This window comes from Macrobrachium rosenbergii, chromosome 51, assembly GCF_040412425.1.
Source record: "Macrobrachium rosenbergii isolate ZJJX-2024 chromosome 51, ASM4041242v1, whole genome shotgun sequence".
NCBI classification, from domain to species: Eukaryota; Metazoa; Arthropoda; class Malacostraca; order Decapoda; family Palaemonidae; genus Macrobrachium; species Macrobrachium rosenbergii.
Window position 1 is genome coordinate 67,010,335 of NC_089791.1, and position 24,821 is coordinate 67,035,155.

General features: G+C 37.6%; 1 protein-coding gene across 3 annotated transcripts in view; it reads left to right on the forward strand.

Moving 5' to 3' along the window:
- Window positions 1–760: 760 nt before the first annotated feature.
- LOC136833474 (venom protease-like) overlaps window positions 761–24,821 on the forward strand; it is a 43,724-nt gene continuing 19,663 nt past the window's right edge. Inside the window, exons 1-6 of one of the 3 annotated variants that reach the window (XM_067095682.1) lie at window positions 761–5,377; window positions 15,221–15,397; window positions 15,712–15,771; window positions 16,184–16,281; window positions 22,844–22,950; window positions 23,268–23,436. In XM_067095682.1, coding sequence (XP_066951783.1) covers window positions 15,292–15,397; window positions 15,712–15,771; window positions 16,184–16,281; window positions 22,844–22,950; window positions 23,268–23,436 — 540 coding nt within the window. In that variant the 5' untranslated portion in view covers window positions 761–5,377; window positions 15,221–15,291. Of the gene's footprint in view, window positions 5,378–8,317; window positions 8,476–12,382; window positions 12,493–15,220; window positions 15,398–15,711; window positions 15,772–16,183; window positions 16,282–22,843; window positions 22,951–23,267; window positions 23,437–24,821 lie in introns of those variants that run through there. The other 2 variants (XM_067095680.1, XM_067095681.1) reach the window with 2 other exon arrangements.

Below are 24,821 nucleotides of genomic sequence, written 5' to 3' on the forward strand. Positions count from 1 at the left end.
GCCCATTCATTTAATATCCCTTTTTCGTATCATTAGTTAATGATCCACACAGGATAGAATAAGAGTAATTTATTCGTGTTAGCGCTGCTCATTCAGTTTGACTGATAGTCACTTGAATTTCAAGGTATTTACTTTTGTTCTGAAAATAACTGGGTTGGTTACTATATGTGCACCAACAATCTTATTTATTAAATGTACTAAAGACGAACTAGATTTATAATTCCAATGTGGATTTACGAAAGTATTTCTGTCGTTTTATTAACTGGTAATAATACAGACTTATCTTATGGTTTAGCCTTATGTTTTGTTTTGTTTACAAGTAGCAAATAAACTGATTTATGTGTCAATACTTTGTGCTTTTTGATGTATTTGAAATTGCTGAAATGAGATTCCATTACTTTCACTTAGAATTTGGGCCAGAAGTTCCTTAATATAGGCTAAATTTGTCCTTAGGCAGACTTTATTTGTAGCTCTGGGGAAAGGGTGAGGCAACTAGTCGCCCGCGATTGACTGGTCAATCAGAAGCTTTAGCAGAGGAGAGAAATCTGAAAATTACACATTTAAAATATCTTATTGTTACAAACAGGCATCCATTATAGGTAGTTAGGGTATGGGATCCTACAAGCAACTAGGGTGGATACGGGCCCTGGTTTTTCACCAAAAAGTGGCTTTTAGAAAAGTAAGAAACACAAGTTATCTCTTTCATAAAAGTGCCTGTATTCTCGTCACCGAAGTTGCTACAGGGCTGATTATACATAATTCTCTAGCTTATTACCCTTCCTTTACACTGACTGAAAAATATAATTTAAACCTGCTTACATACAGCTGTCTGGTAGTCAAAAGTTATGTTGCCCGTTTTTAACAAATTCTGAGGTATCTTAATTCGACATGCCCGGAAATCATTTAGCCTGAGAGAGTTATTTCTAAGAAAGATTGCTCAATAAACTAGATATATGAGGGAAGTTTTTAAAAATATAACTGGCTCTTCCTTACATATTCAGGTTTACAAGGGGTGCCATTATGGGCCTTTTTTCAGATTTTTTCTGAAACCACAAGAAAAATATAAAACCAATTTTGTTATGGTTATCCAGTACTTATTTCTTTTTAACTAGATGGATTTGATGGAATGGTATTAAAGGGATAATCTGGCAGAGAGGGTTTCCTGGAAACAGCTTTGAGAGTAAAACCAAAGGGCTCTTCATTTTTAGGTATTGCAGGTGTGACCATTGTCATTAACTTTGATCTTGCTGATTCACCGCTGAACATGCATAGGACTATGGTAATATGAAATTTTGATCACAGTCTTAATGGAGAGGATCTTTGCCCTGTTTTTATGTACCATCATGTATCTAGATTCTAGAGAATGCAGTCAAGTGAGCTCCCTGTAGTAGTCCCTTGAGATAAATATGCTGTGCTCACGAGTTTTCGTCAATATCCTCTTGCTCTGTGTAGTTATACAACCACGGCAATAACATGCACTTTTCGTCCTTCTCTGACACAGCCACATTTCTTGCCACATACAGTTTAAAAGAACATGTAACTAGCTCTACGCAAGCTTCTGGTACTGGGACAAGTGTCGTTAGTTCTGGCTTCAGTGCTGCACTTTCTAGGATGCAGCCACAGTCTGTTGGATACGGCAGCTTGGGTGATGGGGTCAAAGCTTCCTCTCACACAAGAGTCTGATAGTTTGCTCGTGCAATGTTTCTCCAATGCATCTTTGGGGGGAGGAAAGAGTATCAGGAGATATCTTTCCTTAAACAGACATCTTTCAATGTGCTTCATTGATGAAATCATAATCCTTTATATAAAGACTATGCTAATGCGCCAACATGAATACAGAATCTCACCACAGATGCGGGAGCTACTGCAGAAGGAGTTAGACTATATGCTAGCCCATGACATCATCTGCCCCAGCCAGTCATCATGGAGTTCACCCTGTGTGCTTGTCGGGAAACCCGATGGTGGAATCCGTTTCTGCAGACTACCGCCGGATAAACAGGGTCACCAAGTCAGATTCCTTCCCCCGACCCAGAGTTGATTGAATGGACACCATTGAAAATGCACAATTCATCACCAAGTGAAACTTAATGAAGGGACACTGGTGTGTCCCACTCTCAGAGTGGGCTCGTGAAGTACCTGCCTTTGTAACACCTCAAGGGATGTTCGAGTATAGCATGATGCCTTTCGGCATGAAGAATGCCCCTGCCACCTTCCAGAGGATAATTAACACCCTAATCCAAGGATTGGATGGGGTTGTTGCATACCTTGATGACATCATTGTCTACAGTGACACACAGGAAGAATATGTCAGGTGACTGTGCACTATTTAAGAGACTGGAGGAAGCAAACCTGACTGTCAATTTGTCAAAGACTGAATTTGGTCATGACATAGTTGTGTACTTGGGGCACGTGACAGGAAAAGGTGTTGTCCGACCTGTCCAAGCCAAGGTTGAAAGTATTATGCAATATCCTGCACCCTCATGCAAGCACAATTTGCGTCGTTTCCATGGGATGACCGGTTACTACTGGAAATTCTGTCCAAATTATGCTACCCTCACAGACCTACTGCAGAAGAACAGGAAGTATGTCTGGATGGCTCAGTACCAAATGGCATTCGGGGCACAGAAGGCAATGATGAGCGAATCATCTGTGCTGAAGGCGTCTGATTTTAAGGCTGCATTCAAGATAGCTGAGGATGCTAGGGATTTGGGAGCTGGTGCTGTGCTGCTGCAAAAGGGAGATTCTGATATTCTGCAATCTGTATCCTACTTCTCCCAAAAGTTCAACAAACATCAGTACAACTATACCATCATAGAAAAGGAACTGTATGCCTTACTATTGGCTTTAGAACATTTTGCAGTGTATATCCAGGGCAATCAGTCCTCACCTAAGATATACATAAACCATAGCCCAATTGTATTCTAGATCGACTGAGTACGAAGAATCGGTGGTTGTATAGTTGGCCGTTGTTGTTGCAGGAACTTGATATTGCTATTCAGCATATACCCAGAGAAAACTAGGCCCTCGCTGACTGTCTGTCCAGATGTGAAAGAAAGGGTGTGAAAGAGGTAAAATATAGTTGTAGGATTTTCTGGCTGACAAGGCACTTAATTGTATATCCTAGACACAAGTTGTATGTTGCCAGTATAAGAGTCCCCCCTCCCCTTTTCCCCATATTGTGAAGAGGTACAGATCTCACTCCAACAGTGTTATTGCCAATTCTCCTGTGGCTATAATTTTTTTAAGGACCCTTTTCCTGGCGAGATTTCCTTCAGAAGATCAGGAAATCTCTCCCTTTTTGGGGGGAGGTGTTATATATGAGCCATAGGCTCGTCAAAGGTTCCTTCTGAAATAATTTTATTTTATCAGAAAATTATATTTGCTTCACCCAAAGTTAACCTTCACTTCCTATTTCTAACTAAAGTGAAAGAAAATAAGTTTCCCATTTGTCCAAACAACTAGGCCATAAAAGGGAGAGAGAAAGCAGTGCCCCACCATTAATCACATCCTGTTGTGAACAACACGCAGGTCATCCCATCCCTCCCCTGCTCTCCTTTAGTATTGCATTTCGCTTCCACCCTAATTGCCCTTGAACACCAACCGTCAGCCCAAGTCCTTTTCCGTACAGAATCTTCGAGAGAGGCGCCTCTGGAGTTGGAGTTTGTTGGTCATCGCATAGGAACAAACCGCCCCCGCCCCCATCCAACTTCTTTCTGGGGAAAGCTTCAAGAAACAAGTCCCGCTTACAAGGGACAGGCTTAGGTGGCCCCAGCCAATCAACTGCCCTCACCTCCAATATTCCTACACACCTACGGAAGTGCCAGTGCCTAATGGCCTGCAGGAATTCCTGTAGGCCCACCTCCGAAGTTGCTTACTGAGGTCAGAACCGAGGGGTGAGAGCTTCAAGCAGCCATTTGCTGTATAAGTCGACGTCCCTACAGCGATCCCGAGGCCGCAGCTCCAAGCAGGGCCACCCATCCCCCTCTCCTGCTCCTGCTCAGCTCTAAGCAGCTCCTGCTGGCCACTCGGCTTTGATGACTATTATGCACCACAGAGCCCCTGCAGTGCTCAGTGGCAATGCTCAACAATAAGTCACAAGCTAGAGAAAAGGGGGGTGGGAGAGAGGCTTTCCTAAGCACTCTAAGTTGCTATTAGTGCACAATTCCCGGGGATTAATTGACCATTAAACTGTCGCCAGCGTACCACTGCTGCAGTCCCTGGGCGGTGGACTTACCTTCATTTTGTAAAGAAATTTTTCTTTGGTAGGGGAAATAATGGGCTGTGTCCAGTAAACTCCTGTAGTGTGTTGGTAAAATAGGAGCCCCTGAGTGTGACGTGTATGTGTACGTATGTACTGTCTGTGCAATTATACACCTTGTGATTTGATGATTATTCATAATCAAGGGTATCCACTGTGAAAGTTTTTTCTTGTCTTAATTTTAATGTTTTTGCCTGGGCGAAAGGATGTGTAAGTGTTGCCACTAACCTATTCTGGACGATTTTCAGCTTGAGCTGGGACACATTTTTATTGTTCTGCCCATATTTGTAATGAAATGGGAGAGATCAAGTTAATAAGTATAGTAACGTTAAACACTGTCTTTGTTTTCCTGTCACATAATTAACGTAAACCTTTTTGCACTTACATGACGGCACCATCTCTTTTGATGCAGCGAATTTTTGTGAATTAATATAATGTTCCCAGGCTCGAGGGGTATGTATGTGAAGTAACAGACTTCTTAATAATTGCTGGATGTTTAACTGTAATTCATTTCGATTGGTTAACATGAATTGTAATTTTGTTCCAGGTTTTTCATTTGTTTTTTCAGTGTACCATTAATTGTTCTTTATTATGCATATTAGTATGCGTGTTTTTATTTTTTGCCCTGTAATTTCCCTTTACCATTTTTTCTATTTTTGCATATTTATGTGTTATATGGTGTACCTTTTAATTAATGTTGTCTATGCACTTTCTTTCATTTTGTAATTGTTATGCCTTTTTACAATTTTCAATTGTTGTGTTTGTTTAATTTCCTGTTATAAACATCGGAGACATATTAGTGTAACCCTCCTTTTTTTGTACCATATTTGAGGTTCTAGTTAAAGTTAGCTTCAACCGCCCCCCCCCACACGTGTACCAGTGTAGTGCTAACTTATTGTGTAGAATATTGTTAAATTGTGGCCAGAGTGATATCATTTAAATCCTTGGTTGGTCTCATTCAGTGTCCTGCTACAACTTGTCATGATAAAACTTGAGTTGATAAAATTATCTGTAGTAGGTACGAGAACGGAGAGGGACATCCCTTGGACACAGACGCCTAAAAGCTGGTCGAAGGACGATCGTGTGTACTCGTAGAACCCTTTTGACACCCACTGTTTCGTAAGTAATTAAGTCTCCCCTCCAGCTCTTGCAGTTCACCTACCTTCATTATTTTAGCTCTTTTTATTTTATTTTATTATTTTTAGTTCTTTTTTCCACCAGGAGATCGTCCTCTCCTGATTTGCGACATGATATTTATACTTACTATTTACTATTATCATTTAGTGCCCATCACGTCACACACACACACACACTCATATATATGTATGTATATATATATATATATATATATATATATATATATATATATATATATATATATATATATATATATATATATATATTATATATATATATATATGTATATATTATATGAATTGACATTCATTATTGTAATCGATCCATGGAAAAGAATTCTTCACTTTTGAATTTGTCTTTGCCAATATTGTTTTCCCATGCTTCCTCAGACGTCTCTTTTGCCATATCTTCTTTTCTAATGGTTGACGTTGAAAATCTTTTATATAATTGGCTATGGGTTAATTGATGGGCAGCTTGAATTTGAAGAATTTTGGAACAGTCCCATGGGTCAAACATTTCGTCGAAAAATCCTCGTCCAGCGATATATTCTCGTACTTCCCCAGATGCACTCTCCAGTTATTGAACTGCTCTCACTGTATCTAAACTACATCTTTCCCTTGTGACTTGAAACAACGACTTGTTTAACGGGCTCTTCGGTCGAATTATATAAAAAAAAGCCAACGTTTACTTTTGTTACGTCAAAACATTTTCAAATCCTTATAAACTTACTGTATGAATGACAAAAAAAAAATGATAAAAAAATGTCAAGAAGTTTTTTCTAAAAGCATAAAAGTGAACACAGCAAGGCAGAAATAAAATATTAGGTACAACAATAGCAAACTAGGCACACCTCCCAATCCTCCTCCTTCACACACACACACACACACACACACAGAGACACGCACACACTACATTCAAAATAATGATAGGCAGACCATTACTTTCCACAAGGTGTTACAGGTTACCTTAAAACCAGTCGGCAGTAATATAGTAATTATGCCTAGCCAATAGTAAGGCGTATATGTGTAAGGAATAAGTGTAGTCATGGTGTTTTTGCAAGCGAAATAGAAGATTTTGGAAAAGTATAAATGTCAATACAGATAACGGGAAAAGGTGAAATATATGTTTATTAACAGCGAAGAAACGTGGGTGATGTGATGTTAGGTGACAGACTGCAACAGAAGAATTGTGAGAGTCGCCAGTGTTTATTAAACAAGACGCTGACACACAGGTTAGAATACCTTTGCTCCAAGTCTAGAGACCAAGGGACTGTTCCCGTGGCTTTGCTCCGTGTGTCACGTACACACGAACCCACTTCCGTTGCTGAGTTATCAGTTTAGAAAACAAGAGTGGTTAAGATCTGTTGTACTGCTACATGTTATGCTAAAATAGATATTCTCTGCTTCTTTGAACGCTGAGTGTTTAGCGATGCTTTCAGAGTTAGTAACTGGCTAGTAACTGCCAATAAAAGTTGTGTTGTGTGAATGATCGCTAGATAGAGAAAGACAGACTGAGAGCCAACAGAAGAGTCAAGACCTCTTGTAGATCTGTCCCATTAAAAAGGAAGAAATGTAGACTGGTTTCCTTTTCCACCACCACTATGAACATATAGAGTGGCCTAATCTTTTGAAGAAATTCGTGTTGATCTTACTTTACTGTACGTTTAAGAACATAGTCATAGTAAGTAAAACTTGCTATGTGCTGTTTTCGTGAAACTCTTAACACCCCAACTACATTTTCTTTTCTTCTGAGACATGAAGCAAGGTGTACATCAATAAACTGCATGAAGGTATTTATGTCCTAATGTTAAATAACCACAAGACATCATTACACACCAGACTTATTTTTGTGAAGACTAATGGATTAACAAAAAAAAAAAGCAAAAAAACAATAAAGCGGAGAAGAACTTATGACGGTGGTCAAGCCTTTACCCTTTGACCGAGATTGAATGTAGGGTAGACAGTATAAGGAAGGTAACCAAGCTTGCAAATCCTTCTGTTGAAAGATCTTTGATACACATATAAACATCTCATTTCTTTCCCGTCTGTTCAAGTTCCCATAGCACATCTTCAGTGATCAGGTTGTTCAAGAAGTTAATCAAATATGCTTAAACAATTTGTTTCCTAACTATTATTCATGAGCATAGATTTAAGAGGTCAGGGAAGGTGACAGGGAGTAGAGCCCTCATTGGTGCCTGTCACTGATCACTTTAAAGACATTTTCCTCCTTGTGACTCCATGGCTTTAATTGACGTGGGCATTAAAGATGAATCACGTTATGCATTTCTCAATTCAAGTTATGTGGCTCTCCTATGTGAATTTTTGAAGTAGTATACTATGAGATTCTGTAAGGTATGGAATATCTTCGAGGAGTGAAATCTTAAAGGGTATTCTTAGCCATTTTACACTCTGGATGGTGGTTTCTAGGAATTTGGTTTTGCATCTGTGGCAGAAGAGTAACCTACTCTCCCAAGGACACCTTTAATTTTGATTATTAGCTAAGTTATTGACGAAAAGATGTAACAAATTTGTAATATTTGTTATATCTTTTCGTCAGTGATACGAGTGATACCCCATGACGGGTTTAATTCTTATATTAAAAGATATTTTATCGTTGAACACAGCTAATAGTAAATTTCAAAGTTATTAACCATTATATGTAAATACTTTGAATCTGGTACTATTTTTAATTCGCTTCCTAATACTCAAACCTGTCAAGAATTTCGCCACTATTATTGCTCGTAATGTGGTTATCATAACAACATGAGCGAATAATCCTTTGGTGTTCAGGTATAATTTTAGGAAAAAGGAAGTACAGACTATTCATTAGATTTAGAAAAGTGTTTTTCCAAAGAGTAAGTGCATCGGGAATTTCCGTCCCAGACATTAGGAGGCGAAAGCCAGTCTCGGAAATCCCAAAGGTACACCAGGTCATATAATGACTGACTCCGGCGACAGGAACCTAGGTAGGACCGTTGGTTGGCTCGGGCAACGTCAGTGTTAAGAAAATGTCAGGAGTGGAAAGTCAGCGGTTTACAGCGTTAGCGATTTTTTTGCTGGTCGTGGGTTCAGACTCTCAAGGTAGGTCAAGTGCAACCTGTAGTAATAAGCAAGTTACAGCTATCGTTCGGACTTTTTTTTTTTCTGCATTTAATGTTTTTCTGTAGAGTTTTACGAATATGAATAGAACGTCTTTGATAGAAATATTCCATCTTTATGAGATCCGGTAGACTCGATCATGGCCAGCTTTCCGAAACTTGGAAAAATACAGTCGCCGCTGAAATTCGGACGCAGTAACTTTATAGTTAGTTAACCAAAACTTGACGCCTACTTTACTATTTCCAAGATTCCGCAGTATTCATTGGAAACTGCTATTCCTGTATAAAAATCAGCAGGTGTATTCCTACAGATTCAGCTATAAACGCTGGTCTTATAGTTTACTTGTAAATCGTCGTTAATATTGTGAACTTTCCGGTCCCCTCTCTTAATTTGTTTGGTGTGAATTCTCAGCTTATCGCCGATTCTGTCAGGTTCTTTTATTTAGTCTTAAGGCTTTTAATTCTAACAGGAAACATGAACATTTCAGTAAAGATGTTCTCAAGGAGTCGTCTTGTCATTTTTGTTAACTTCGTCATTTGACTGGCACGTATTATGAGCGATGTTTTTGATGCCGTTTAAAAATCATATTTATCGATATCATTTATTATTCACTGCGAAAGTGTAACGTTTATAAGTATAAAGGAGATACTCTGTTCCAAGTTAGAAAAAAAGTGAGGTAAGATGGTCGATAAGTGGATGTTCTTGTTTCTACCAGAAAGTGTCCGTTATCATATTTTTCTTGCCATACACTTTTCGCTGAATCACCTGTAACCTTGTATTCATGTTAGAGGTCATGTACTTGCATGTGTGTGTATATATATATATATATATATATATATATATATATATATATATATATATATATATATATGTGTGTGTGTGTGTGTGTGTGTGGGGGGGCGAGTGTGTGTGTGTATATGTATATACACAGTATACATATTATATATATGTAATATATTATGCCTAATTGATTATTTATTAGCTTTCTGTTCAATTTCTCTGTTTTCTTTGGGTATTACTTCTCTGCTTATTTGTCGGAAAAACAAACTCCAGTTTCTTGATTCTTCCATTTACTCGACAACCATTTCTCTCCATCTCTAGAGTACAAAAGAAATACGGTGATGCTACACATAAAATTTATAAGGTGTATGACTCATTTAGTCCTCCTAAAAAATAGTTCTAAAATACATTTACAATAGTGATATAATTTTCTGAACATAAATTTTGGTACAAATGTGGAAATTTGGTTACATGAAATTCTTTTTTAGTTAAGAATCCTAGTTACATATATATCTATATTGTGAAGGCTACTTCAGTAATTGACTTGCTTTCCGTCTGGGTAATCGCGTGATCCTTTTTGCGTGTGGTGGTGGCACGGTCTAGAAAGTTCTATCTAGATCGTGGGTGGTGGTTACATGTGACTCCGGGCGGCGTATTTACAATCTGTATACACTATACACAGTCGTGAGCATACCAGCCAGTAGCCAATCACCAACCAGATCACGTAGCCAATCAGATTCGAGCAATGACGTCATCCAGCCTATATGCGAACAGCATATCACTTAGCTATATTTTATCGTATATTAGACAAATGTGTGTGAGCAGCAATAACCCATATGAGAAATATTGTTCAAATATTAACCCTCTTGTGTATTTGTGTCCATAAAAGAGACTAAAATTGTGTTAAATTAAATTAAGATATGGACGAACAGTGACGTCATCGTCGATCAAAAATGTAAACAACAGATGAGACGCAATTGAGAAAACCTTATGAATTAACAGCAAAGAAGGAAAATTTAACAAAGCCTTAAAATATTAATAACTTATATCGACTTTACTAATTTTTTAACATAAAAATGTCTAAACTGCTAGAAAATTCCACATTTCATAGAATACTGTATACAGGTGGAAAGTAGCCCATTATTCTGTTCACAAAGCTTACACGAAACAACATCACCCAAGTTTTTATATTTCACGCACTATTTATAACCAAGTTACATCATTATAATAAGCTTATCTACAGCAACTGACTTAATTAACGTTATGGATTCTAAAAAAAAGGGCCCTATTAACTGTGTATATTTTTAGCTCAGTTACTGCTAAATATGTCCGTTTTCTTAAAGCTAGCCTTTAAAGAAAACGTGTTCCGTGCTTCAAGAATGCCTGTGTAATAATTATTATTGTTATTCAGAATGAAGCTTTTAACTAATATAGTTACATGAACAGAAGATTTTATTATATTGACGACATAAAACGCCATACTTGAAACAACGTAGCGGGGAAAAAATGTCAATATTGCTGTCACAAAGGAGGAATGACGACTCTTCTATTTAGTTTTAAGAAGACAATGACGTCACTCTGTGCGTGCATATTTTTTTTATTTATTATTGGGCTCTTTAATGCATAAAAATACACCAGTGAGTTAATTTTGAACAATATTTCTCATATGGGTTATTGCTGCTCACACACAGTTGTCTAATATACGGCAAAATATAGCTACTTAAAATATGCGGTCGATGACGTCATTGCTCGAATCTGATTGGCTACGTGATCTGGTTGGTGATTGGCTACTGGCTGTTATGCTCACGACTGTGTATACAGATTGTAAATACGCCTCCGGGCGCTCTCCTGTCCAAAGTCCAGCATCCGGTAGCGTCGTACTTGCGTCCCTTTGCATATTTAATGCTGGTTGTGATCTAGCAATATTGATGGTCTCTGCTATAACTAGGTTGGGTCGATTCTGATTTGTATATTCAGTCGACGTATTTTATATTAGTTCTTTAATTGTTGGTGTACGGTCGCGTTGATCAATATAGTATTGGTGGTTTGATCGTTGGTTTCTGTAGGCCAGTGATCGTTGGCGGAGTCTGGACTCGAGTGTTATGGTTGTAAATCCCAGGATTAATAGAGTACTCTATTAATCCTGGTAAATCCCACATGGGTGTTGGGTGGATACTGGCACGCACTTTCTGGGCTCGGTAAACCACGTGGGGCTATAGCTTTCTACTTCGGCTCTGGTTATGATGCTGTTTTTCATTACAGCTGTTGATGCCAGGTTCGGTTTGCTGCATATTTGGACTTTTAACTGGTATGGCTCTAATGGGACGGGGATCCTTGTAAGAACGTTTGTTGTTACCTTTTTCTCGTCTTCAAAATGTGCGTGGTATGGGATACGGGGGTGTTTCATAATTTCTTGTTTGTTGTTTTGATGCCCTCTTTGTTTAGGATAGTATACAGCTTGTCTAGGCGCTTTTTGAGGACCTCTTGCATCATGCTGTCTCGATATCCATTACGGGCCAGTGTCTGGGCCGCACTTTGAAGTTCCCTGTGGGTTTCTTTCCGGGATGAGCAATCTGTTATTGCACGTTTAACATAAGCATCTATAACTGATCGCTTGAATGACTCAGGGCATCCGCCTCTTGCGTAAGACAGCGTCCAGTGTTTGTGGGTTTTGTATATGCTGTTGTGCAGAACTTTACTTTTTGGGTTACTAATATGTCTAGAAATGGGAGTGTCTTGTTCTTGTTTTTTTTTCTATAGTATAATTGAGGCTTAAATTATTGTGGAGGCTGTTGGCTAAGTATTCGGCATCTTCTGGTCTGTTTATGGCAATCACGGCTTTTCTAGACCGTGAATACAATAAAAATGTCGTGTATCGTGCGTATATCCTAGGTTTGGTGTGGGAGCGGAATGTTTTTTCCTCTTTGTATTACATGTATGCTTTGGCAAACAGAACCCTTAAAGCCCTGTCCACACGACCAGACTTTGTCTGCGGACAAAAGCGAGAAATTTGTCCGTCACCACATTCGCCGTTTCTGTTTGGCTGCGGTACACACGTCACACGGCCGACGTGTATGTGGATTGTGGAGCGCTTTGAAGTTTGAACAGTGACTTGCTGGGGCTTGGTCTAAGAAAAAGATCGTACACGACTGCCAGGTATACGAATGTGACAAAAGTTGATGTGAAGAGCCATTGCATTAGTTTTAATATAAGAAACAGGTATTGTATATGAAAAGCATAAGCATTTTTATATTGTTAAAGTAATTATATATGATGCATGAATGAAACTATTTACTGGAACACACACAACGTAAACATGAGGATTATATTTATCTTTGGAATCAAATATAACTTGATATCCATGGGAATATATTCTTATGTTAGCTATCGTATATAGTATGTGTTTGATCCGTATGTGGGTCATTTGTTATATGAAATTATGATGTATATTGTCTTTGATCTTCCGGCATTATCTTAGTTAACATATTTATTTTATTTTCATTTTTTACATTCATTTTCCGCTCTGTTAGTTTTCAGTTATCATATTCCTTCTCTTATTCGCTGTGATATTTCCTGATTATCTTTTTCTTCTAAACAAGAGTTCAGGGATAACTCTTCTTTTGGAAATAAGTTTTCATACTTAAAGATAGGTGAGCAAAAATTAAATCAATTTTAAATATTACATAATTCCAGTTGATTTTCTCTCTCCCCTTTAAGGAATGAAAATATTAGGTGAGCAAAAATTAAATCAATTTTAAATATTACATAATTCCAGTTGATTTTCTCTCTCCCCTTTAAGGAATGAAAATAAGTCGCGTAAATTAATTCTGGACTTTTTTTTTTTTGCACTGGTTACATCATTTTCATTCATTGTAAGGCTCGTCGGTATTATTTTCAAAAACTGAAGTTCTTTGGCTTTTCTTATATTTCACGTCTTGCCAGGGCTCATCTTAACTGCTTGGCTGTAAGTTTAGTATAGAGGTCCTTTAATGAAAAGGACTGACCGAGAGCTACAGACCCAGAATGGTAATCGTCTTCTCTTCACCATCCCCTTAGGGTAGGAAACATGTGAGGAAAGCGTTGTCACTTGTCCCATTGCCTAAGTTAATATTTTCGTCACATTGCCTAAATTAATATTTTCATATGCCGTTTTTATCAATAATTAATTGCAATATTGCCATGAATTATAATTTGACAGGTTTCTATAAATAAAGTTTTCTTTTAAAGATTCACAAGGCAGTCTGTACTTGCCGATTCGCATAATGAGGAAAGTACCTATGACACGCGGCTTCACCCTCCCGACACCCTCTTTTGATGCTGGTGAACAAAGCATGAAGTGTTATTATAATATGACCTAAGTGACTGGCCTTTTTTGATATATATTCAGTCTGGCGTAACATATGTCACTCTAGAAGATAAACCTGCTGCCGTGTATGTTGAACCAGATGGTGATAAAATGACTGATGAAGACTGCAGAGGAAGACAGAGAGCACTTGATAGACAATCTGGTGGGCAAACAGCTGAATGCTCCAGCTGAGGCAGTTTTCGCTGAATGACGCCGCACTAAAGATGGTGATGATGACACGGAAGATGGTAGTACCTGTGCATCTTTCGGGGCAAATTAAACAAAGTACAGAGCTTTGTCATCCGCTGAGCTGTTGGAAGTGTTTTGGTGGGGTATGGACTATGATTGCTGGTCAGACCGCTGTTTATGCTAACTTCAAGGGAAAACGTCTTTGGAATCCTTGCTGTATCTGGCTTATTTCCTTCAAGCAGATCAGTTTGGATATCTCAAGCTGTATAAAATGCTGTGAGAAGAAATTGATCTGAAGAAATCAAGCTCATCCATTTTGCTGACAACTGCTCAGACCTATCACAGTCGGAATGGTAAGCCCCGAAATGTCAATGAAGACCTCGACCGTGCTCAGGAAAAGGTGATTAGCGTGTGTTTGAGGATATTCCTTACTAAGCAATAGAAGTCTCTCACTTCAGTATTGCTTTTGGCATGGAAGCCCACCTAAATGTATACACAATATTATCTCGGCATACAGTATAGTACTTTACGTTTAACATACCAATTACAACCTGCTGACGACGTTCGCACAGGGAAGGCTTGTTTTTTAGTCTCATATTATCGTAATACGTATGTGGGATTAAGGAGCGACTTACTTTTTAACAAGGTTTAAGAATAATCTTGACAAGAATCTCTATAAATTAAAGCTGATATCATGAACGGCATTCTTAACGACCTACTTCTCGTTGCAAGAAAAATCGAGGCAAACATTTCAGCTAAATCAATCATTGCCATTAAATCACCGTAAGTTCCTCGGCATTTAGGTGCTTGCTTTCCTTTCCGTCAGTCTTTTGACATTTCAGGCAGTCAATTAAAAAAACACACACACACAAGATCTTGCATTCCCTTCTAGAACTGAAGAAATGAAAACGGAACACAACACTGACAACGTGCATTTGTAAACGATATCGTGTATTTGTAACCAATAGTAAATGAATGGACAAACGAATTTGCTTGCTGATTATTCTAAATCTTGCTGTCGTCTGGAACGCTCTTTGCATGTTCATAGATATGCGTGTGGCCAAAATAAGTGTGAGTAGCAGCTCTCTTTCTACGAACATTATCAGTCACAAAGGACTAAGGACGTACAGTAACCTATTACTAAGAACTTTGAAGAAAGCTTTAGCTGATTATCGAAAAAAAAGCTTCCCAAGCAGTCATCGAAAAAAGTGTTTCTTTTATCATAAGATGAATGACTTAAAGTTGTATCCAAAATAGATATTAAATACTTAAGAAAACATGTAAATGAGAAAGGGTTAGCTTTAGACATGCTCTTCAGATTATTTCAACGCAGTATTGATAAACAGAATATCATTGCACAAAAGTCGCATCTCAGTCATCAAGCTATTTTACGCATTCAAATTCATTCCACAGATATTGTGTTTGGGGAGAGCGTATCGCCCACTACAAACAGAGGATGTGCAACGCCGGCCAGGTGTGTCCCAATGATCTCATGTCCTTCGGCAGCAGCGGATATGGCCCAACATAAGACTCGAATATGTGGCTTCAACAAGAAGATTCCTCAAGTTTGCTGCCGCAGCCCATCGATTGGTAGTTTGTTCTGTCTTAATTCAGCTGGTTCTGCCTCTCCTCTTTTGTGCTTTTACATGCCGTGCTTGAATTCAAGAACCATCCCACCTCACTAGTAGTAATTTTTGCACCAGCTAAAGGTCATTTTCTAACGATATCACTCTCCGCTGAACCACGTAGAATTATTTTGTATTTCCATTCATTGCGGGTGATGCCGTTCTAACAGACATCTATAAGATGCCCTTCTAACAGACATCTATAAGAAATCTGTAAAGTTGAATGCAAGAAAAAAGAATGTGCAGTTTCTATTTAGAGTTTTCCCTTATATTCTACAGGAGACAAACCAGACATTGAAAATAAGGACCCTGTGATATCTGCACCTACAACAGGATTAGGTAAGTCCGAGTTTCGCACATACTTTCCTTCCCATAAGATGGTTTCCTCGTATGAAAACTGTTTAATTTGCTTTACAGAAGTTAAGCCCAAAGGCAAATATAACCTTTAGTTTTTTATTTCTTATTCCAAGGATTCCTGAAACTTCTTCGTGAGCCTTAATATAAAAATCGTTTACAGGTATCTGTAGATCAACCTGGGACATTGAACTGCACTTTCCACAGACCAAATAGAATACATCAGATAAAAACATGAATAGCAAGAGGCTAGAGAAATGATAGGAGACTAGCTATTATTGTCAACAACAAAATAGGAGTAAATATAGAGTATTACAAATAAATATAAGTTTTGGCGATAGTCTAGACGAAGAAATCTACCAACTTCCTCCATTAAATGAAATGTCTATAATTACAGAGTGTGGAAAAACTGGATCCCGCCCACATCATCAGATCCGACGGAAAAGGGTGATAGGTGGCCGGCGAGTGCTATCTTCTTCATTTTGGCCTTGGCTGGTAAGCAAAAGGTTTTGGCTTAAACGTACATATACTGTATGTATGTGTATATATATATATATATATATATATATATATATATATATATATATATATATATATACTGTATATATATACGTATTCTTTAATATTGGATTCACTGGACGTAGGGAATAACTTACACAGAGGGAATTTATGATACCCTTGGGATACTTAAAAAAAATCACAAATATGCCCATGATATAACTACGTACATATACTGTAAATATATATATATATATATATATATATATATATATATATATATATATATATATATATATATATATATATATATATATTCTTCTTCTTCTTCTTTTAACGTGCTTTTATTCCCATTTTTGTATGGGGTAAGCAATGATGCCTTCTTTTTGAAGAACTTTTGATTTGGCTTTGGGGTAGACCTGTGGTCTCGATCGGCTGCCCTGCCTGACATCGCTTAGACCCCCGTACGTATGGTTCATGTATCATACCTGACCCAACGCCCTTTCTTCCCAGCAGCGAGAAGTTATTGCGGGTATGGCGAGAGTTCGATATTATATATATATATATATATATATATATATATATATATATATATATATATATGTATATATATATACATATATATATATATGTATATATATATATATATATATATATATATATATATATATATACTGTATATATATACGTATTCTTTAATATTGATTCACTGGACGTAGGAATAACTTACGCAGAGGGAATTTATGATACCCTTGGGATACTTAAAAAAATCACAAATATGCCCATGATATAACTACGTACATATACTGTAAATATATATATATATATATATATATATATATATATATATATATATATATATATATTTCATGGTCTTCCACAGTCTTCCTGATTCCGAAATGTCCAGACTCATGAGCTACTGCTACTACTTGCTTCCTCAATGGACGTGCGATCAAAATTTGATGATATTCGCCCCATTCAGCATCTCCTGGTATATCTGCAGGTCTATGCTTCCTCATCAGCAAACCTCCCTTCAGATAATAACAGGCAGGAGTCTGTTGCATCTCTTCTTGATCAACAACTCTGAAAAACAACTCAGCTAAGGATACATCCTTTTTCTGTAGGTCCATTAGCTTCTCCCTGGTCACCTGACCAACTTCAAGGGTTGAGCTCTCAGTATCTGCTAACTCAGCTACTGTAGTTTGACTTTTACCTTCAGGAACATCTTGACTACTCAGAGTCTCTTCAGGGACCACAGCTTCTTCTTGGGAAACCTCTTCTTGATCAGCATTACGGGAAACATCATTTCCCTGGAACAACTCTTCCAAGCTCAAAGATCCTTCTTGAGTGGGTAAATCCTCAGTCTCTTCACTTGCAGGCATAGTCCTCTTCATACCCTAGTAGTCACACAGCTAGGAAATAGGTGGGGTTATTCTTCTCCAAATCTACCGTAGGACTAATCCTCAAGGGTTTATCTGTCACTATAGGACAAGGAACAAATGGCACACTACCAACTTCATTCCCTAATAGAACATGTACACCTTCAACAGCCAGTGAGTCCTTTACAGCAAAATCAACATCTCCTGTCACTAATTCACATGACAGGTGTAAGCGGCATATAGGAGTTACCTCTTCTCCTCCTATACCCTTCAAAATAAGAGAATCTCCTGTAAGATTCTCCTCCAACGGGGGGTGAGCACCACGGACTACCACACTATGGTTGCTCCCTGTATCACGTAACACCTTGACTGGTACCTGCACACTACCTCCTGGAGTTGTCAGCGTACCCTCATAGATATATGGCTTAAAAGCCTCCACACTGCTCAGCCACTCACTGCTTGAAGTTACATTTCCACTGGTTGCTAAACATTCAGCTTGTTTAGTCTCAGTCTTCACTGGAGCTTGACTCCTCCCCACATTGTTCTTGGTAGTCTGTTTCACCTGGTCACTTCTCACTACTTGACCAACTGGTTTGGACTGCCAATGTGTCTGATGACACTCCCGACTGAAGTGTCCCGCTCTTCCACACTTGTAGCAGACAACATTAGGCTTCTGTAATTGCCTTGCAACATTATTATATGAGGATTTTACATTAGCTTGCTGAGGGATATTACCCTGCATTGACTTGGTATTGCCACTTGTAGGATTCCCATTAAATCCGCTCCTGAAATTTGGATGAAACCTAAAACCTGTGTGTTGATTCGGGTACTTGACATTATAGTTCCTTCTGCTGCTTATGATGATAAATCCTCGCTAAGTGTAGCAGCTTTGTCAAGTTTATTCACCTCTCTCTCTCTCAAATAGGCTCTTATGTGTTCAGGAATTCCCCTAAGATATTGTTCAAGGACAAATAATTCTTCAAGATCTTCAAATGTTTTAACTTTAGCAGCCTCCAACCATCATTTAAAACATCTTCTCACTTTGTAGGCATAATCCAAGAAAGTTATCTGGTCATCCTTTCTCAAAGATCTGAATCTTTCATTATAATATTCAGTGGTCATCTGGTAAACTTGTAGCACATTGTGTTTAAGTACCTTTGTACTCTTTTACACTGATCAGCTGATAAGGCTAAATAGGCACTTCTTCCTTTACCAATGAGAACACTCTGTAACAAGACTGACCATTTATCCTCTGGCCATCCCATTCCTGCAGCCACTTTTTCAAAGTGATCAAAAAACTCATCTGGAGCTTCTGTAAATTTTGGAATTAACTTCTGCACTCTTGCTACATCAAATACAGTGTCTGAATCACCTTGAGTAGGGTTAAATGGTGTTACGGGCAATTCAGCTGTAGCTTTCAACCTTTCCATCTCTCTCTTGTGTCTAGCTATTTCTCTTTCTTCTTCTGCTATTTTTCTTAACTCTTCAGCAGCTTTCTCTTCTTCTCTTTCTTTTCTTTCTCATTTTTCTCTGTCTTCTTTTTCTCTTTCTGCCTGCATTTTCTCTCTTTCAGCCTGCATTCTCTCTCTTTCAGCCTGCATCTTCAGCTTAATCAAATTTGCTTCTGCTTCTAGACGTCTAAGCTCTGCTTCTGCATCACTTTTCTCTTTCTTTTGCCCATGTTTATCTATAAGTTCTGCCTCAGCTGCGTTCAACAACTCTTGTGCATCTCCGAGCTCCTCATCTATTTTACCAGAGTCCATCAATGCTTGGATTGCAATGAATTTTATTTGTGCCTTTACCATGTTGGCAGACACCTGACCACCATATGCTACTGCTATCTCACTCCACTGTGCTTTAGTCAGAGTGATTTCAGATAACTCTTGGATGGAGGTGTTTGCTAAAAACTCTTGAACATCGAAGGGAGCCATCTCTCTCAGTTACTCAACTAACAATTCAATATGACAACAATTCAACACAACAAAATGCAAAAAACAATTATATGGTCACTCTCCTCATAAAATAAAAGAACTATATGGTCACTCTCCTAATAAAATATATCCCTAACACCACCAGTATACACCAGAGTGATATTTGTGATCTGTTTTCCCGGGTCTGAGCACCACTTATATATGTGACGAAGTGTCCAGTGTCTGTTCTTCAAATCAAACCTGATATCTAAGTGCTTGTCCCGGAGTCTAGTGCACCATTTATATATGGTGACCCCGGAGTGTCCAGTGTCTGTTCTTTAAATCAAACCTGGTATCTAAGTGCTTGATATTTGATTACCAAACTTACCATTTATTCAACAATTATAGTTACCTCACAAAAGCCAGACACCTGAACCCTCATCACACATACAAGACGACTGATTTCTCTAAGGGCAACAGTGATCCCTTATAAACTTATCAATCATGAAAGAAAGCAGATTAAGTTCGTTAAACAGGTGTGAGGTAAAATCTAAGGGCGTCACTCCATTAATATTATAAAAGTTCAAGTATTTCTATTTATTTCATTTCCCTGGTTCGAGCTCACTTCAATTACTTGAAGGAAAACATCTCACTTACCACTCTATCTCTAATTCAAATCAAAATTACTCGTGGGTCAATGAATGAAACTCTGATATAATATTTTAAATACAAAAATTTATTTCTAAATTCAAAGATTATACATGACATTAACAGTCTCAGGGAAATTTATTATTACTTGAAAAATTGGATTAAATCTGAATTAATCATCAGTCAAAATTAAATCAGGAATTAATTTATCAATTAATCAAAAATTATTAAAGAAGAATTTAAATTGTTAACAAGATTTCAATTCCCAAGTGTTAAACAAAATAAGGCAAATAAATCAATCACGTAAAAATGTGGATACAAAAGACACAGAAATATACTCTGCAAAAGATTAAATATAAAAAAATGTAAAGCAAAAATTAAGGCAATAGCAAATACATCACATATATGCATAAAAGAAAAATTCTTCAAAAGATAAAGCATAAAACATATAACATGAAAAAATATTAAAAAAAGTGAAAAGGTATCTTTACATATAACCACTGCAGATATTATTTTCAGTGCACTGAAACCCAATAATTATATTACAATACCTTGGTACCAAATGCTTCGTGTCTTTAACCAGGCGCCGTTACACACACACTTAATAAAATACACTGTTCAGATAACTCAGACACATTTACTAAGGAACTAAACCGTTAAAGAATATGAGTGACCATCGTCTATCAAAATATCAATTACATTAAAACGGGACATTCGTAATCCCGAGAGCGAGCGAGCGAGCGAGAGAGAGAGAGAGAGAGAGAGAGAGAGAGAGAGAGAGAGAGAGAGAGAGAGAGAGACGCGGAGCGGAAAAATGCAGCTCCTTTTCACAACGCTTTTTGGTCTCTGAATGTGGGCCCCTTTTAAGGATTGGATGGGTGTCCATACGCAGACGGTGGGCCGAATGTGCGAACAGGCTCTAGACGAGATCTTTATTTTTGAAAAAAATCTTTAAAAATGATAATTAGAGACAAAGTGGAATTACAGTTAATAATAATACTTATTATTACATAGTGTCAGAACAAGAGAATCTCTAGTTATTATAATAAGAATGGAAAACATCGCTTCTAATAATATTCCTGAACGACGTTCGGCAACTTTCGTAATGGAATTTTCCACCCCTAACGCCTTGTACGCTAATGGATTTAGTCATATGAGAAGGTGTTAATCTCAGCAAGTTTTGAAAATGAACTAACAACCGCTCTCTATACAACGAACAAGGCTCTCAGTCTCTCTCAGCTCGACGCACACCGTCCCTTCTCACAAACTACACAGAGTGCAATCATTTTACCTACGCTAACTCTTTTACGGTATACGTGTATCTGAACACAAAATCATACAGTATACAACAATACACACATACACACAGGGAGATTACAGCATTATGAAAACCACAGCATAAGAATATATATATATATATATATATATATATATATATATATATATATATATATATATATATATATGTGGTCACATCGATAACGTGTCCTCATTCTGAGATTCCGGATGCGGATTATTGCATTTACATGTGTATCTTATAAATTGTGACTAACAGATTATAAATATATATATATATATATATATATATATATATATATATATATATATATATACCCATCCATATATATACTGTGTATATATATATACTATATATATAGTATATATATATATATATATATATATATATATATATATATATATATATATATATATATAATTTTTGATTCAAATAAGTCAGGATCAACCCCAGGTCTCTCAGGTTCGATCCTGACGTTGAGTCAGAAATTTATTTCTATTCCACACGTGATTGTGTGTTGATGATTTATATATATATATATATATATATATATATATATATATATATATATATATATAGTATTTGCATTGGGATGTATTGTACCCACCAGACCACCACCCACTATTGGAGGGTCTGTTCAGCAAAAGTGTTAGCTGCACAGGTGATTGGTGCAGCCCTGAGTTTGTCTATCACTGGATCACCCAATGGTTCGAATCCTGGACAGTCCAGATGCACCTGCTAATCATGCCCCTCTAATGTAAGTTTGTATTTGATGCTATAAGGAAGAGATGTTTCTGGTGTAATATTTGTGAGTGTACACTGAAATATATATACATATATATATATATACAGATATATATATATATATATATATATATATATTATATTTATATATATATATATATATATATATATATATATATATATATATATATATATATGTATATAGAAAGGTAGTAGAAAGGAAGACCCTCAATGTCCAGGAAACAAGAGGGGCATACAAGGCAGTGGTGATTGGTGCAGTAGGCTACATAGCTGTATGGAGCAGCTAATGTTGTGGAAAATCTTTTACACAAGGGCACATTCACGATTCAGGAGTTGGAGTAAGGAAATGGCAACGGCCATTGTGTGTGTGTTTTTTTTTTTTTTTTTTTGTCTGGAACTGCTTCCTGTTAAGAAAAACGGCTTCGTGTTGAAAATATTTATCTTTATTTTGCCGCTGTGCAGTAAATGTGTTGTTGCACTTATGCTTAAATGTGCCAATGAAAGATGCTAAACAATATGCTGTTCAGACATGTTTTTTTAACTGTAATTTTTTCTTGCAGGCATTAGTTGGCGAAAGAGATTCCGGAGGAGAAACAAGGTGGTTATGCGGCGCCAACCTCATCAATGAGAATTGGCTCATAACAGCCTTGCACTGCTTTCTTCACGTGTAAGTAATTATATCATGTTATTGCTGATAATGGATTTGACATGTCGAAATTTCAGTAAATAGGAGTAAAAAGAATGAAAATGATCGGTAAGCCTTCATCTATATATCTATCTGTCACTCACAAGGACAAAAAGACAATTCTTACAAACTGCCACATAAAATCAAACGTATTTACTCCAACTTCTCCCTCTTTCATAGAGAAAGATAAAGTGCTGTTCTTCAAAAAAGAGGGAAGTAGCAAAGAAATAATCGTACACAATATTTTAGCATTACCCAGTAATAACTCTAATCCGGCAAAATTTAATGCTTGCCGACAGTAACCCTAACGTGGTTCGCTTGGGGGAACACGACCACAGCACGATGGACGAAGGCGCTCGTCCAGAGGACTTCAGCATAGTGCAAGTGGTCTTTCATCCAGATTATAAGTTTCCTGTGCAATATGATGACGTAGCTCTCGTTAGGATAAACAGGACAGCAAAACATCAGGTAAAATCACTCTCTCTGTCTGTCTCTGTTTCTTTCTCTGTAAAATAGCAGAAGTTACCTGTAGCCTGTAAAGCCCCGTACACACTATGCATCATGTATCAGCCACGTGATGCGGTAGTGGTGTTGAATAAAATGACTAGTGTTCTCGCGCGACAGTTGTGGTGAAATAAATGCCTGTAAATGGCAGATGAGGTTCTCCGCAAGAGACTAATAGCGCCAGATTCTCAGTTCTCTTAAATGGCTAGAAAATAATAACATTCCACTACTCTGCACAGTGTGAAAGTCATAAAACAGCCGTGGCATAGGGTTTGTAACCCCACATCGTGTATTTCTATGCATCTTCCTAGTTTAAATGTATATTAATGATGTGCAGAAGATAAGGAATGTGTGATAGCTGATGGGTTTAAGAAGGGAAGCTGCCTGGTTTGGCACTGAGTGAGATAGAGGTGAAAAAAAAAGGCATTTTGTGCGGGAATGGTAAGGATAAAGGGTCAGTGTGTTGAGGATAGCTGAAAGTGTACAGCTTGGGAAGTTGTATTAATTGTGGAATCAATGAAACTCTGGGCAAGGATTATACATGTGTTAGTATGAAGATTGTATGGGGTAAGATTGAGCCTGACAAAGGGAAAGTTCTGATAGAGAATGTGTGTGGCCAGGACTGAAAGAGAATTAGAGTAAAAGAGTTTCTTGAAGAGTTTGAATCTGTGCATTGCAGGTTTTTAGAGCATGCCAGTGCACAAATAGGTAAATGAGAAAGAGATGGCATATTGGGAAGGCAGAGCTCTTGGGGTACATGAGTTAAGAGCCTGTAGAAATATGGTCAGAAAGGGAATTCATTAGAAAACGATTTTCAAGGAAAAATATTTACAAAATATACATTTGAGAGAGAAAATTAGCTTCTTACTACCTTTTTTTTTTTTTTTTCAAGATAAAGTCAGTCGGCAGTGAGTGACTTTAGGTTTAGGAAGAGGGAATAAGAGTTGTGAAAACAGGAAATGAGAAACTTAGTGGAGAAAGAAATTGCAAGACTGATTGGAAGGCTGTGCAGGAATACAGGAGGATAGATCAGGTCCTCAGGAGGAAGGTGAGAAAAAGAAAGAGGTCTCGTAACGAAAATTAGAAGAAAGGGGGTATAAAGACTTCAGCAGGGAAAATAACTTCCGAAAGAAAGTAAATGCAGATAAGGTTAATGAGCAAATGGATCTCAGAATAAAAATGCAATTCAATAACATGTGATCGAGCCATCGGCGCTGGAGCTGAGCAGACGTGCTGGGCAGACGTTCTCCCACTCCGAGTGTAGATGCATCACTGCGCAGCCACGTGAAATCGGTCTGGCCCGTCAACACTGGTGATGCAGCGTCCTGTTGAAAAACCAGTTTTTCAAC